The 17550-nt window shown below is 38.9% G+C and overlaps 2 protein-coding genes and 1 pseudogene across 2 annotated transcripts in view; 2 read left to right on the top strand and 1 right to left on the bottom strand.

Moving 5' to 3' along the window:
* Positions 1 to 1756: 1756 nt before the first annotated feature.
* LOC109044407 (uncharacterized) lies at positions 1757 to 6160 on the bottom strand (annotated as a pseudogene).
* Positions 6161 to 7512: 1352 nt separating this feature from the next.
* Positions 7513 to 14123, top strand: ppl (glycine cleavage system H protein, mitochondrial). Its single transcript, XM_072305356.1, has 6 exons — positions 7513 to 7554; positions 9453 to 9472; positions 10407 to 10471; positions 10864 to 10995; positions 11698 to 11835; positions 13243 to 14123. Exons 1-5 carry the CDS (start codon positions 7513 to 7515, stop codon positions 11799 to 11801), a joined length of 363 nt encoding a protein of 120 aa, XP_072161457.1. The 3' UTR covers positions 11802 to 11835; positions 13243 to 14123.
* The window catches only part of AcCoAS (acetyl coenzyme A synthase), a 73812-nt gene continuing 67959 nt past the window's right edge, over positions 11698 to 17550 (top strand). The window contains exon 1 of the mRNA XM_072305257.1: positions 11698 to 11835. The gene's annotated coding sequence lies outside the window, so the exon portion shown is untranslated. The remainder of the gene's footprint in view (positions 11836 to 17550) is intronic.

Below are 17550 nucleotides of genomic sequence, written 5' to 3'. Positions count from 1 at the left end.
GCAAGAGCAAGTGCCGACACGCGTCGCGACTGCTGTGCAGACGATGGCGTCGCTAGAGCAATGCAGACGCAGGGCGTCGCAAGTGCAGAGCTGACACTCGTCGCAACGGCAGTGCAGACACAAACGGGATAGACACGGGAAGAGGCGTAGACAAGAAGAGAACCAAAAGTGATATGAGATGCAATGTCTAATGCTGATCGCTACAAAGGGCACACACAGTTCATACAGCTTTGACTCTGGGTTGATGGGATGAGGAGCGGCCAAGTGCCGCTCGATCGCCAGTCTCTCCAAGAATAATCCCAGGGCCCAGCTCCGAGGAGCTCCCTAGGTCTCCGGCTCTGGCTACCCCCTCCACTTGACTCGGAACCGGTCAAGCCTCGCCCTGCGCATGCGCAGAAGGGATACTACCCCTCTGCCCTCTCGCTGGGGGGTGCTCCACCGCTGCCCAGTCCCGTGACGTATGGGTTTTTGTCAGCGCCCTCGACTTGGGTGCCAGGTCCCTGGGCCACTCTCACATCCACTCTCACATCCACTCTCACACCAGGCATGTCAATCATGTCATGTTCCCTGCTATGAGGTACTGTGGAGTACAATAAGGCTTTTAAGTTCAGTTTTCGCTATTTCAAGAAACACATTTTTAAAGTTTCAAAATTACATGGAGCCGTACGGCAGTAAGAAAGTTTAAACTCACTTTTTCATGCTTTAAAGTTGGATTTTAGTTGTGAATCTTTCACAGAATATTCATAAATATCTCAATTTTTTCAAAAACTGCACTTGCTTATGCACCTTGTCCTCCAAGCCTTCATGTAAGTCTCGATTCTCTCAGTATTTCCCAAGTAGCATTGTCATATACTTTCTAGGTGGCGCTCATCAAAAAAATGTCTACTTTCTAGATAGCACAATTTTCTTGAAAGAAAATAGGTATAAAGTAGATCTAGAAAATAGACACAAGAAAATAGGAAGAAAATACATTTTTTCCTTGCATTTTCTTAAAAGAAAACATTTAGAAATTAGCCAGAAAATAATTCTACTTTCAATAAATTTTCTATATTTTTCCAAATGGGAAGTTGACAGAAAGTAGACCTATGAAATAGATCTATTTTCTTTGGTCAGACTTTTGACTCGCAATGTTTTGTCTCTCTATTTTCTGGATAACTCTCATTTTCTTTGTTTTGTCTAGAAATTTTCTTAATATTTTTTTTCTAGAAAAAAATTCTACCTACTTTGCTACTTGGGTTGGTAGGAATATTTCCCTTCTGAGAGTTTTCGGACATCAGTTACAGAAGATGCACATTGATGGCCAAAGTGTGGAACCACGTATCTCTGTTTTCGACGTTGCAGACTTCCTGACATACTTCTTTTTTTCTTAAGGAAACCTGTCAACATATAATTTCTTAATTTTTCTTAATTTCTGCTTTTGTAGTAAAATATTCTGTATGAATTCCAAGCTGTAAAGTTAGTTTGTTTCTCCTCGAAATTAGTAAAATTTCAGGAGCGAAAATTTTGAAACACCGCACTAGAGATAAGTGGTTTCGTACTTCCAGGGCTGCAAAATTGACTTACTTAAATATTTCAATTTTTTACATTAAAGTACCTTTCTTGTCCAGAATTTGTCTCATTTTTGCATATGAGATCTGATGAATAATAAGTGCAATTTTCAGATAGAAATGTCAAGATTTTTTTTTTTTTTTTTTTTTTTTTTTTTTTTTTTTTTTTTTTTATTTTTTATTTTTGTCGCACGAATGACAAGATGACAAACAAACCATCTATACGCATTTTTTACGTTATTTCAACGAGTTTATGAAAAAAAAGTCCCTTTTAAATTTCAACTCCAATTAAAATGAGCGTAGAAAATACTACCTAATCTGTTCTTAGACAAGATGTCTCCTAATTTCTCCGAGGCATGTGTTAAAAGACGTATTTAAATGCAGTTATCCATAAACATGTCAAACGATATCTGCGACAATTTGTCTATCATTCAGCTTGAATGTGTTTAATGAGCGAAAACACTAAAGTAAATGAGAAAATCAAGATACAATGATGACTCGGGTCCCGTCCCGTGCGATCTCCCTGGCCGGCGCGCCGCTAAAATCGCCGCAAAGCTAAGTACGCTTCCTTGCGCGTGTAGGAAAGGATATTTGAACTCATTCACGGCAGGCGCAGTGATACAACTATTCGACCACGGGTGTAAGCATGTTGCTGCCAGGCGGATTGAAGGCGCTCCACACTCCAGCAATTACTCGGTTCCCGTCCCGTGCGATCTCCCTGGCTGGCGCGCCGCTAATATCGCCGCAAAGGGAGGACTGCACGTCGTTATCCTTGACTCTCTGTTTCGTTTGAACCACAATTTGAGTGAAAGTGTATCCCGGAATTGTAACGATTCAGAATCTAGGATTGGGTTTATAAAATTCATTTTTTTAAAATGATTTATGGAGGTGGGACAATATTGCGTCAAAATTTCCGGCGACTGAAGAAAATGCACGGAAATTCTTTAGAAAAACTGTATTTGCCTTTCGTAACAAGAATGATTAAAAACAAGACATTAGTTCAGGTCTGCAACGTTGCAGTCGGAGCCAAGTACGCTTCCTTACGCGTGTAGGAAAGGATATTTGAACTCATCCACGGCAGGCGCAGTGATACAACTATTCGACCACGGGTGTAAGCATGTTGCTGCCAGCCGGATTGAAGGCGTTCCACACTCCAGCAATTACTCGGGTCCCGTCCCGTGCGATCTCCCTGGCTGGCGCACACTGTGGTATTGGACCTGAAAAGCTGGCCAAAACTATTTATCACCAGATATCGCCGAGTTTTAAAAATATTTTACAATCAGTACTTCTTCTTAAGTGATAATATGCACAATTTAACCACTTAAGACATCATACGACAATTTGCGGAGAGTTTAAAGAGGGTGCAAGAAGCCCTCCAAAAAGCCTTTAAAAGGACGCAAAGTATCTAACTAAAGCGGTGCATTTAGACGAGTTTCTCCTTCACCTATGGTCTACTTTTTGAAATAAGGACTTTCTATTACCTCATTAATGGTTTTTTTTAAAAACAGCGTAAGTCACTTCAAAATTTTTGACCAAACAGCCGATCTCTCACATTGAGGAGTAATTGTACATTTCTCAAAACAATTAATATGAATCATTCTAGATATTAGATTTTTGACAGTTTTGAATCAAAATTAGTCCTAATATGAAAGTGCCGGGACCTCCATATGATGATTTGAGGATAAATTATAAGATGAAAATGAGTTTTATCATAATAAGAACCATTGTAAGGACAGAAAGCACCTGTGAAAAAGATTCATTTTGATGGGTTCCTTCCTAACCCATGGTCCCACATCTCAAAGTGAGGCACTTCACTAAGAAATTTGTAAGAAAACCACATATCTCACTTTTACGAGGCTTCAAGTGTGCCTCACAGCGTAATTTTATGGTGCCAGAGGGCCACTTTTAAGGCCCCATCCCCGGGGCCGCATGGACTCAAATTTGTCTGTCAAAGTAAATCATGGCATAAATATGTCTATACTCAAGGATAATGCACGAAGATATTGTTAGATAACGGATTAAGCACTTTTGCAAGACTTTAAAGTGACCCTCCCATCCGCTTTCAAATTATTTTTTTTAATCCCTCTTTCGAGGGCGTAGGGGCCAAAAAAACAGGTTGGGTGACCAAATATCACCCAATTGGTACTAAATGGGTCAGAGCTGTTGGAAAAATACAATTTCAGTCGTCATATCGACATAATTTTTCCCGTTCATTTTTGTGAAAATCGCTCAAAAGTCCATGTTTGAAGTCAAAAATTTCAATTTCCTCAGTTTTCCTCAGTCTGTCGACCCTGAATCCTGAAAATACCCACTTCGGACTATAACATTCCGCCTGAAACCGCTTGAGAGTAGTTGAGAGAAATTTTTAATCGGACTGTGAAATTCGAAAAAAACGTTTACTTTTACATCACTTTTCAACCTCCTGTGAAAATCACTAAAAAAGGAAATTTCGAAAATACTGTGGTTAGTTGTGTAGAATATACCCTTAAGAATGTGTTGCATATCGCCGAACTTCCCTCCCATGGTCGCACAGTTGAAGTAAACTGATCGACGAGTAGCGCGTCGAAACATATAAAAAAAATCGCTGAGAAATAGGTAACTTCGTGGTCTCTTCGCGGGAAATTGAGCCACTCGAAAAATGGCACATACATGGCTACTGGGGTAAAAAACGGTGTAGATTTCGAATATCACATTGGTTTTCCAAAAAAAAAAAATTTAAAATTGAGGTTTTGGCCAGGTTTTTCGGTCAAATACCACAGTGTGTGGCGCGCCGCTAAAATCGCCGCAAAGGGAGGACTGCACGTCGTTATCCTTGACTCTCTGTCCCGTTTTAAGCGTAATTTGAGTGAAAGTGTATCCCGGAATTGTAACGATTCAGAATCTAGGATTGGGTTTATTAAATTCATTTTTTTAAAATGAGTTATGAAATTATGGAAAATATTGCGTCAAAATATCCGGGGATTGAAGAAAATGCGCGGAAATTGTTTAGTAAAACTGTATTTGCCTTTCGTAACAAAAAGTCGTGAGGTCCATCGTCAAACAACATACGTCGGAATCGCAGAAGTTTTGATCCCATTGAAATCAGTCCCAGTCGAAGAGGTGTACGCTCCCATATCATGAAAAACCAGCCAATCGCCCACCTCCAACTCCGGAAGTCAGTAGTCCCTGAGAACAGTATCCCTAGCATCACACGTTGGGCCGAAAACCGTGGAGCCGAATGTTTCAGCCACCCTGAAAGTGGAACACTTGCCGCCATCAGCGGTCAGAGTAGTGCAAGCCACATCGTCGTGGTCGTATTTCCAGAAGTTCATCGAACCGTACATGCCATCATTTATCCAGTACTCCCTCACGCCACCGCGAACCCTTTTCCCCGTACCGTTCGTCACCAGCGTGAAAGGCATGCTGGCGAGATAGCGACCCGGTTCCGCGACAATTTTTACCTCGTCAACGAAGCAGTGATTGTCCAAAGCATCCCTAACGGTCGAGGTAGCCTCGACAAATCGTGACCCGGGTGAAAACCCACCCCGATATCCAGAACCCGCAAATCGGGAAGACCGAGTTGCGAAGCGGCTCGGAATACGGATTCGGCCGCTGAGATAGCCTCCTCGAAAGCATGAAAATTAGCGGCTCTGCCACCGATGTGGAACGACACCTCGACGATCTTCAACCCCATGGGCAGTTCGCAAGAGGGGTGCTATCTCCTCCGGTAGCGCGCCGAACTTGGTCCCGAGTTTAAAAGTCGCACATTAGTGTCATAAAATTTCTCGAGGGATGCCCCTCGGACCCCCCCCCCCCCCCTCCGTGCTTGAGGCCCGGACCTTGAAACTGGTACCAGGGCCCGAGATGGGATGTGCGAGCCTGCATGAAGGCTATTTTCATTTAAATCTTCCGTAACATCCTTACGGCGCAATGATACAACTATTTGAACTCTCCGGATTGCGTGAGGTATCACGCCGCATTTGAAGGCGTTTTCGAAACAACCAAGTTCCGATACCCGGTTTATCGTTTTGCACAGTTCATATTCTTTTGTTACTATATTTCGTACCACTTGTTTATTTATAATCCTGGTAGAAAAACCACCCATTTGCTGAATACAATTCTAGCTGGAGCGCACTTCAGCCATGCATTCACCACTGCAAAAATGTCAAAGGAAATCGACACGCCCAGCGTGCATGAAGACAGGCCCGGCACAAGGCGGGGATACTGGGACCCTGGTACCGTGGCCCGGGCCCCGGAGGGGGCCCGTGTTACCCGTGAAAAACCGCTACGAATTCACATGCAACCCTTGTTTCCTAAGAAAAAGTGAAAAATTTACCCTAAAAATTTCGCAAAAGGTGCATAGATTTTCAGAAACACGCTGGGGCACTGTAGAATTCTTCTTAAATTTTCAAAGAAGTATACTTCTTGGAAAATTTCTATCTATTTTCAAGATTTTCAGTACAGAGGGATATTTTTAGTAACTGCGTTTCATTTTCTTCCGTCGTCAGATGCTAAGAGTCTCCAGTCTGGGCATCCTCGACTTCAATGGCTCATGGCTCAACTCCCTTGCCAGAGACAAACGAAGGGGGAGTCCAGGGGGGCCTGGCCCTCATAGAACTGAAAATAGTATCATATGCCCCCCCCCCCCCAAAAAAAAAATAAAAAAATTTCCAGATGTTTTGAATGCAACAATTCGCAAGTAATTTGTGCTGAAAGTATAAAAAAACATAATTATTCCGCAGAAATTAATGGAAAAATTCTTCATGGAAGCTTCAATTCCGATTCAGTCCGATTAGTCGTATAAATTCTAAAATTTCTCGGGGGATGCCCTTCGGGCCCCCCCTCCCCCCTCCGTGCTTGGGGCCTGGACCTTAAAACTGGTACCAGGGCCCGAGATGGGATGTGGCGGGCCTGCGTGCAAATATACTTGAATGAAGCCTTAAAAAATTATTTTTCGTCATATTTCGGTAAAATTACGGCAGATTTTAAAGTGTTCGCATCGGTCTACCCACACAAAATGAACAGAGAAAAACTTGCAACGTCGCAAATTGAAGAATCGATCCCGTTAAAAAATCAACGTGCCAGAACCGATTCAATCCTTTCAAAATTCAAAGTACCTTTTAAAGGAAAGATAATTTCGTACCTTTCCGAGAGAACTTCCCTCCTCTGAAGCGCCTTAATTTTTGTCTGATACCGTGCAATACTTCCGTGATAGAATAGTTGCTCAGAGCGCCTTCAAAAGTGGCGCTTCGACTTAACGGCAGGAGATCACGAGTGCCACTGATATTAATTTTCTAGCACCTTCGCCGTTACAAATTTTCTTATCACGGAAGGTGAGGTAAAAAAAGCAGCTCTCAATTCCCGACGTTGTAAGTTTTTTAGTGCCTATTTTGTTTAAATATATATGGGGTAATAAAATAATAGTAAACTACAATTTTAAGTGAACTATCTGGCTTACTATGAATTATTTTCGTCTTTTTTTCTTCCATATACGGTTGTCAGAATTTCATGTTTCACAGCAAGCTGTGTTCGGAATCAATAAATTTTGTATGCAAATTCGTTCAAGGATCCATATCGCTAGCCAAGGGCGGAACCATTAATCTTAATTGTTGTGTTTCGAAATTTCCGCTCCTATTTTATTTTTTAAAAACATACTTTACATCTGGAAAGTCCTAAAGAATATTCTGCCAACTGAGAAGAAAAATCAAAGCAGTTTCCGAAAAATTGCGCTGACTTGTTTTCCAAGGAAGCAACAATGTATAGCAGGAAGTCTGCAAAGTAGCAAATGGATTTACGAGGTTTCGCACTTTAGCCATCAGCATGTCACATTTCACGAGCATACTTACTTGCATAATTTTAATTTAAATAAGCATGATGTGGTGGTGGGGGAGGGGGGGGGGGGGGGTTTACGCCAGAACGGATCATCTGCTTGAGATTGCAAACATTTTATTGAGTGCTGAAACTTCTCCGACAAAAAACTTCATGAATGGAAATCAAGATAGATGATTGGATAGATGGTCAAGAAAAAGTATTATTGCAGTTGATAAGTCCGTCAGTTTAAAAATGCTGCCTTCTGTTAGAGTCCCTTTATACCCAGAGTTACGACAGCTCACTTTTGGTTGGGCCAGGACTGGGCTGAAAGTGGCCTAAAAAAAAATCCAATTCTGATTGGTTCTCGCTCATGGAGGCCGAAACTAGTGCACCAAGATGGCGGTACCTCGAATGTGAACAAGAATAATGAAAATATTACCTAATTGTGGTTTATCAAGAGTAAATTGTTATTTCCATCGGTCTAAAATGAAAATAGATTAAGAAATTATTCACAAACCAATCTAATTTTCGTTTTAATTGATCAATTTGTTGATGTTGTTGTTTTTGTGTGACAGACATCGCAGGATTCCTGATCCTTATCCCTCAATATCGTTCGTTTGAGTGCACTAGTTTCGGCCTCCATGGCCAGCCAAGGTCGGCTGCCAGTCAGCTGATAATCGAGTTGTCGTTACTCTGGGTATAAAGGGACTCTTTCTGTGGAGTGCACCCTGTTAGCTCCCTTTGGAACTTCAATTGGACGTAAATTCATTCAACACTCGCTAGGTAGCGCTGACTCTGTTTGGTGATAAGAGAGTTAAAAGTAAACAGTAACGCGTGGTTCTCGATTTCCGTCCGATTTCGCAGGTTTCTCATTTTCATTTTCTGCCACTAAGTTGCGTTGACTTTGAATTTCTCTAATCATCACGTTCACGAAGAAACTGTGTCGTGTATTCCTTGCTCAATCAGTCGCGTCCGTAAATTAAATTGCCTCTGAAACAAATATTTTTGATTGTGGCTGGTCTTATCGAAGTTATCAACTGTTACGGCACACATGATAAAACTCCATGTGGGGTAGAGGTTAGAGTTTATCTAATCCAAGGATTATTCCTAGTGTTTCTTCACTCAGAAGGTTCGTTTTATCGTGTTTTTAGCATGTTATTTTAAATTTCGCTAAATTTTTGCTGTGATTTTTAGTTTTCAAAACTTCAAACATGGTTTCTTCAGTTGTTTCTCGGTTTTCAAAAGTGATATTATCCCGACGACTAAGTCTCACCGTTCCTAGTCAAATAATTGAATCAAGAAATTTGAGGTTCTCAACAACTGCCTCAAATTTAAGTAAGACTTTTTACCTCGACCACGATTGAGGCTGCATAATCCACCACATTCTGTTTTTCAGCCTCATTTTTTTTGTTCAAGTACAAAATTTTCAAGTACACAGGTTTACTTAGTCGCAATTATACACAGATTTTTGAGTTACAGCAATTGGATAACATCCAACTCTGGTGGAAGATGATTTTTCAAAACTCACTGTAGCTATTTACACCGAATAGATGTGCCATCAATTTAACTGAACCAGGTTACTACAAACAGTTACGTTGAGACACATTAGTTCATTTTAGAGAGACAGTAATTTTTTCCAAGGCGGATAAAGAATGGTGGTCGCATTTCGATTTTGGCTGCCATGTTTATGAGCAGTTTGCGTGAGTCAGGAAGGGTTCGGGTGTATGCCAAGCAATCGCCAAGGTTTTGAGTCGGACCTCTCGGCTCCCTTCGGCGCCAGCCCATGTACCCTGATACCAGTGTGACGGTCAACAGAGGCGTACGAAATGCGACCACCATTCTTTATCCCGCCTTTTCGAATTTTGTGTTTCATCATACCAATCACAGAATATACTATCTTTTTTTCCTCCAGAGACTCTAGGATCTTTCAGCACATCACAGTGTTAATATTTCATTTAGTCTATATGTTTTTGGTGATACTTAATATTGGCAATGTCGTGTCTCTCTCTCTCTCATTTTAAAAATTTTTGGTTTAATGGTTTCATGCAGAGGTTTGTTCAACCGAGAACATGAAATGGGTTTTAGTAGAGATAAACGTACATTAGGAACGTGTAGGAAGTTTCTCAGCATGCTCATGGTTTAATTTTTCTCTGCCCGTTGTTTCTCTATAGTGTTTACATCACTTGACTCTGACTAGTGTGACAATGAAATCGATTCTGGAATCGCACACTGCATTTGGTAGATTGAAATACTTCTGAATTTTTAACTGTTTTCTTAGCACATTAAATTTATGATAGCCACTCTCTACTACATAAAATTTACAAATCCGTTATGCAATGTGGGAAAAAAAAATTACTTAATTCGACGAAATGAAAACAAGATTTGGCTTTCAAAAAAGCAGGGATGGGAATACTGGATGACATTAGTCCTAACTTGCACAGAGCATGAGAAAGCTCATGAGCTCGTGAAGAAGCTTTTTGATGGCAAGTGTTCTTCCCCTTCCAATTTTTTAGAGGGAGAAATAATCAGGAAAATGTGCTGAATATTAAAAAAGAATTGCTGAAACTGAAGTTGGGCGTGCTGATTTTTGTTTTTGACGGTCTGTTGAAAATTTCCTTTTTCAAGTGTATGAGGAAACTTACAGGCTAAAATTATGTATGATTTTCCGACCTTGCCCAGTAAAAATTATCCAAGGTTTTAATTCTTCCATTTTTTGTACCCATTATGAAGTGCTCTCTCTATGTTTCAAAACGCTTGATGATTTTGCTAGGTTTAAAATCCTTTTAGTTTAACTCCTCACGAGTGAAACTTTAAAATCTATTTAATTTAGTTATCTAGTAGAAAATTGTGGTTCCCCCAGCCATGTTGGCATCCCTGCAGCTTGAAACATAAGATTGCATCCATTAAGTACCTACAAAAATAGAAAAAAATTGACATTGCCATTTGATACCTCTGAAATAATCATTTTCATGACACAAAGTATACTTATCTTTAAAAAAGACACCACCTAAGTTGAAAGTCATTATATTGAATAACTTTCTATTGTTTCATTTTTTTCTCCCTCTTTCAGGAGTCGTTAGGAGACGTAGTGTATGTCCAGTTACCAAATGTTGGAGATATAGTGAAACAGGAAGGTGAGAACAAATTTTACTATTTTTCAAACTGTTTCCATTTGGCTGTGATGCCCAGTAATTGACCAATTCGAGTCATCAGAGAGTCGTAGTGAAAATTCTGAGCATATTTTTGACAGCTTAGCATTATTCATCCCATCAAATATTATCTTCACTTCTGAAGACATGTTCTTTCATTTTGGGCACTAGTGTTAGAAAAGTCCAAGTTTTGTTGTTCCACTATATTCATTTCAGAGAATGAAATTGTGAAAAAAAGTGCTTACACACTGTTCTGTCCATGCAAAATAGTTGAGATTCTTTTTATCTTGATTCAAATAAGGCTACTGCCATATCCTAGCATGTCTATTCAATTATCGTCTCTTCATCATAATTAATGCCATATATTTCTTCTACAGAGGAGTGTGGAGCTCTAGAGAGTGTAAAAGCAGCCAGTGAAATTTACAGCCCAGTTTCGGGGAAAGTCACCGAGAAAAATACTGAAGTAGAAGAAACTCCAGCTCTCATCAATCAATCCTGCTATGATAAAGGTTAATCTAGTGTTTCTCTCTCACCTCATGCTTTTTTATGCAGAATATCGAAACAATCTTCAATCGAACAGAATAATTGAGAAGATTCATATGAATGCCCGTACACATGATTGGAAACACGTATCTTGTTTATAGTGTTTCAAAATTTCTGCTCTTATTTTATTTTCTCCAAGTAAAAAACTCTACTTTTTTGCTTGACATTTTCACAAAATATTTTTTTAGCAGGAAAAAGAAATCACAGAATTTTTTAATAGTCAACGTGTATTTCAATTCAAGAACAAAATAAAACAGGAAGTTTCCAACATCCCAAAACAAGATGTGTTTTCTTAATTTGCCCATGTGTTTCCTTTGCTTAGACTTGGGTCAAACAAACACTTAGAAATTGTTCCACATCTTCAACAAAAAATGTTATCAACATTTTATCCTACCTACGTGTAAGAGCTACGGAACAAAATGGATTTAAACTTGTTATCAGTGGCTGCAAATAATTTTTAGCAGCTTTGTAAATCACTGAAGAAGTGAAAAATATATCCTATCCTACATCTACTTTATTAATACTATCAAAGCAATGTAATGGAATGGACTGAATATAGCATGAAGTCTCCTTGATATTATACGTACCTAATGTGTTTTAATTTTTATCTCTTTGTATCGCTAATTTTGCACGAATGAACAATTTTTGTTTTGTTTTTTTGTTTGCAGCTTGGCTGTTTAAATTAGAATTGAGTAATCCAGAAGAACTGTCTAAGTTAATGGAGGAAAATCAGTATGAAGAGTTTTTGAAGAATAATACTGATTCACATTAACGGAAGTCAGCATAATCTCATCAGTTGTTGCAAGGTAAAAACAAAATAGAATTATCTGATTCATTATCTATGAGCGGCTCTTGATCTCTTCTAAGCATCTATCCATTTAAAAGTTTGCTTCCTATTGTGAAATCTCAGAGATTTAGTGGAATTTATTTTCAACTTTAATTCATGAATTTAATGAAGAAAAAAACACTACAAGCCTTGCTATAAGTACTTATTTGTAAAAAAAAATGGACCACATTTTACAATCAGGAACTACTTTTTTACCAGAAACAACTGGGTAGATAGGTATTTTATGTGAAAGCTATAAATAGTAATTTCTCATTGCAAAATGCAGTCCTAATATTTCTTCATTAAAAAAAGAAAGCTATAAAAGAGGAGTAGTGCTGATATATCCTCTAATCAATTTTGTATGTTCACAATTACAAATTATGACAGCCCTTTCCATCAATATACATTCTCATGATTTTAGTAGACAAAAGACATACACAGGCAGCCGAAAACGAAAACAGTAGAACAAAAACAAGGAAACAGTGGAAACGAGGCTAAAATACATACAATTATTTGAGACGTTTTGGTGTCTTATGACACCATTATCAACCGCTTAAACCAGTAAAGTACAAGAAATTAAAAATAAATCAATATCAAAAGAAACTAACATGGCTTTACTTTGTGATGGTATGAAAGACAGCACTGATACTAAATAACTAACAAGTCACTCTTATAGCGCTTCTGTGCGCTCTACGACACCCAACCGCCACTGATAGTGATCCTGCCAGAGCTCCAAGACAGCACTGATGACAGCAGTAAACAAATAATCCGAAAATACAACAAACCTCAAAAAATGCAAGAAACTGAGCATCGATGAGCATGGCAATACGTCCAAATAATGTCCTGAATTATTTGGACGTATTTTAGTCTTGTTTTTGCTTTTTCCTCGTTTTGTAAACGTCTCGAATAATTTCGTGTATTTTAACCTTGTTTCTGCTCTCATGATTTTATGCATCTGAATGCATCTCATACGATTTGCCACATTAAGATAGAATAGGAGACAAACTTTTTTCTAAGTGAAATTTGGTGTTGGTCTATTCTATCCTCTTGTCTTTTCTATCTTGCAGCTTTGTCATAGACCAAATCAGTGCACGTATCTGTTTTTGTTTTCTCATTACTTTTTAATATTTATGTAGCTAGTGCTTTTGCAATTAAAGCCTTTATTTGTCACAATAGTTACTCTTTAATTTACTATTACTTTCTGACTCGAACAAATACTCGATTTTTTATGTTCTGTATCACGCCTCATCGAATAACTTAAGTTATTCTAAAGTTTTGTCTTATCAGAAACTAAAAGAGTATTCATCTTTGAGCTCATAGCAATGGCATTTTAGCAGTTCAATTTTAGGAGTGATTCTTAATGGGATCTTTGTTTTTGTCCCTACAGATATACTTGGTCCTCCCAGAGGTCATCTAGGGGGAACAGGTCATCGCCAGGTTTAAAATACCAGACTTTTTAAGAAGTTATCTCATAACATTATCACTGCTTTTTAAGGGGTTGAATATAAGTTATAATGCCTTAAAGTTCTATGTTCATAGCATTTTATGATGCATTTAAATTTTTTTTTTGGAATCTCACTAGAACTTCCCTTTTGTCAGAATGACAAATATTTCTACTTTAACACTTTTTTTTAAAAAAAGAAATTTTTTCGCACTATTCTTTCCATTCGAATAAAATTAATTTATGCATGTGTGTGTCTTCATATTTGAGGAACTTTTACCGGTGTAGAGAACATTAATACCCAAGTAAAGGTAACTTTACGAATTGAGAATTATTTCAAGCTTCTTCCATAAATGCTATGCTCTCGTAATTAAGGATGTTACTGTTCAAAGTCCATATGCAACTACTTACATCAAAGTGAAAAATAATAATTTTTCTTCACTCCATTATACTTGATATGTTATGCAGACTTTAATTAGCCATCAAATTTGCATTGAAAGTCGAAGAATAAATAAAAAATAAAAAAATCTAGGCTTTTAAAAAAATCCTCAGGTTCTCTCTCTCTGTTTGGTCAAAATAAATCGTTTATCCTTCATTTCATTCCTTATAAAATGACTAATTAAAACGAAATCAAAATGCCTTGATTTGATCACGATTCTCTAAAGTAATCATTGAAAATATTGCATTTTGGAAGCAACCAAAAGCAAGCAGCCCTCCCTACTAATAATTTCATCAAACTGATACAGGGTCGCTGTCAAATTTTTTACAGTTAAGTATGTATGTAGACTGCTGATGGTTTTTACCAAAATAAACATTGATGACTTGAACCAGTTGGCTCTTTTTATCTCATTTGCTCTAGGACTTAAACCTTTTTGAAAGACTTAATAAGGATTCTTCACTCTTAATGAATTATTTCACAAAATTCTTTATCATCACACCTTTGGACAAATCTTTTTATGTTTTGCTGATCTACTGGCCTGAACTATAAGACCATAAAATAAACATAAAAAACCATAAATTTTGCGACTTACGAAGTCAATCAACCCGCTAAGTCTAATTCCTCATCCTTATCCTCCAATTATTATTCGTCAAAGTGGGCTTCCGGCTTCCGCCAAAAGAGCGAAGCATGCCGATTGATTCGCCTTCCGCTCAACTGTAGGCAACCAATCATACTCCCATTCTCTGTCAAGGAGGCTATGCCTTTAGCGTTGCATGCTAGTCATCTTCAACTCTTCATCAGCACTTATGATGTCACGAAAAGTTTCTCGGATAAATTGCGTTAATAATACGTTACAATATTGCGGCGTTCCAAATGTTCTCTTTCGTTCGTCATTATCATTCGGAATTTCATGGAAAACAAAGGAAATTTCAGGCTAAAACGGTTTAGAAAATGTAAGCGGACCAGTATCACGGTATAGTATAGGCGGGAAGGATTCGAGTTATGAATGATGAGTCTCAAGCTCGAATCAGTGGGAACCATAGGGGGAGGGGGGGGGGGGGGGCTTTGAGGAGCCACAAAGTGACAATGGTCTAAGCTTACGTGTCACCGTCCAGAACAGGAAGTAACTGGAACTCTGCCGCGGTGCTAAGGGAGAACATCGTATGGGCCATCGGACTTCACCAAATTACCCTCGATAAAATACAAATTTCCCGGAAAACTTTTCAATATCTCCCTTCGAATTCTACGGAGAATTTTGTTCACAATTTCGTCGAGCTTCCCTGATATTTTCGAAGAAAAATATCCATATCTTTCCAAATAAATGAATATTTAATCGGGGAAAACTTAGCAACATTTGTACGTGTACACGACGCACAGTGGATCGAGTCAATAGGAGAGGTCAGACGAACTGCGGAAACTTTAATCGCTTATAATTCCGCGTTTATACAAAACTTTGCGGTTCTAAAAGTGGTTTCATTGGTTTTCTTGTAAAATTTTCTTCTAGGAGCACCCTTTAAAATTTAAAATGTGACAAAATAAACATCGACATTTGGAGATTTTGTCAAAAATTTGATGTCCGACCGCTCTAATTGACTCGATCCACTGTGCGGCGTTGTGCTCTAGCGTGGGAGCATACTGTCGTGCCAAGCAAGAACCTCACAACTCCCGTGGAAACACCGTGTAAATACGCTGTTTTTGAACAATTTACCCAATCTTGGTAATCAGGAGCTCTGTCTCGGCGCGCTGTGCCCCGATTTCAATGATCCACAGTGGCGATTTTGTAAGTTGGCAACCGAGGCGGATCCAGCAATTGGGCAACACCGGATTTCCTCCATTTAAATATATGTTAAATAATCGATTCTTGTCGGGGCATCTGGCCCCTCCAACAATCGATACATTTCCATAGGTTTAAATTGAGGAAAACATTGTTGCCGATTTGCTGGATCCGCCAATGGTTGGCAACACTGTTTCTCCTCCGTTTAAACCCATAGAAAATATCGATATTAGGTTAGGCAAGCAGCCCACATCAAGAATCGATTGTTTTGCGTACGTTTAACTGGAGGAAAAACAGTGTTGCCAACTCTCCAGAATCGCCACCGACGACCCCGCGAATCTTCGCTCTTCTAGGATTCGAGTGGAAGGAAAAGGTTCGACATGTTCTTGGAAAATATAGGGAAGCCAGAGTAACGTAAGTTATGGTAGGTCATGGAAAAAATGACCTCTTTTACCCATCGATTTTCATAAAAAACGCACTAAGTCGCATGAAGAGTTTGAACCGAGAAAAAGGGGGTTGAAGTGAAGTTGTACTCCTCCGTAGTATTCAACGATACGAACGATGTTTAAGTATATTTCAGTGGCGTGGCGTGCTTTGCGAAAGATCAAGTAATTTGCTATCTAAACCTATGGAATTTGAATTTTTTTCATCTTTTTAAACCAAAATAATCCATGCAGAGTGTCCAAAAATTTCATAATCATGAGTGACAAATGCTGACTCCGCGAGTTCGAAGATTAGAGCCGAGCCCAGCGCGACCAGCACGGAACGCATGTTAGCGCCTACAAGACTGCAAGAATACTTCATGCATTGCGCGTACACCACGGAGGATACTTCACGCATTGCGCGTACATCACGGTGCATATGAGCAATGCGTGAAGTATCCACGCAGTCTTGCAGACGCCAGTACGCTGTTAGCGCTGCCAGCACTGTGCTTGGCTCTATAATTAACAGGGTGTTTGCAACGAACACATTAATAATCTATTCTTTATCATAGCTTCAAATGGGGTTTATCGATGATCTATCATTTACGCCTCGGCACCGCTATATTTTCACGCTCAAAGTATTTTTTCTCCAATTTGAATTTTTGATTGGTTTACGATTATTTGACTACAAAACTACCCTCAACATTCTCCCAGTGCAAACTCGGTGTGTTTTGGTTATACTCTGTCCATTTAGTCCACGTTGGAAACATCCTCAGTGGAGTGATTTTTTTTTCGATGATACGGGAAGAAAAGCAAATGACATTGTGTGCAAAAATGACGATAAGGCCCGTTTTAGAAAATTGAAATGTGTCGGGAGCTTGGCAACACTGCTAACCGAGTTACGTGCTTTTGTGATTTTCCTATTGATTTGTATCGATTCGTGGCTGTGAAAGGTGTGAGTGATTACAGTGTCTATGCAGTAGGTATATGAGAGTGTGTGTGCGCTTCTGAAGTTTAAAGTTAAGGTCTGAGTTAAAGTTGATATACTGGCTGGGAATCTCCAGGCCTCTCCCGGCAACATTTAAGTTCACACTTACCTATATTCCTAGTACAGTGTGCTCCAACTAACGCATACTCGACCGTGAAACTGGAAAATCGTGTAGCGCAGTTTACGATGCTGCAGACTTCTTGTCACTATTTATTATTATTTTCTAAATTGAAAAATACTCGATTTCATTCTTTGCAAATGCCTCCAATTTTTCCTCTCCGTGCGAGTTATATTCTGTAAAAATTTCAACAGCGCGTACCGTCAGTTAAAACCGGAATAACCTGGAAAATATCAGGAAATTCGGCGTGATCAGGAAAATCGGTCATGGATCAAGAAACTCGAGTATTTTTCAAACATTTGGTTTGATTCATTTAATTTGTTGATTTTTTAAATCGAAAGAGTGTCAATCCGTGCGAAAAATCAGGAAATGTCGTTTAAAAGATCGGGAAAATCCGAAATTAAATTGTGGTACACGGATAAAAAAATCGCTGATTCAACAAGTCAATTGCTAAAAACAGTGAGTGCAATGTTTCAACGCAGATTTTACAACAAAAAATGCTACTTTAACCAC

Source organism: Bemisia tabaci, chromosome 10, assembly GCF_918797505.1.
Source record: "Bemisia tabaci chromosome 10, PGI_BMITA_v3".
Lineage (NCBI taxonomy): Eukaryota > Metazoa > Arthropoda > Insecta > Hemiptera > Aleyrodidae > Bemisia > Bemisia tabaci.
This window is presented reverse-complemented; position numbering and strand designations above follow the sequence as displayed.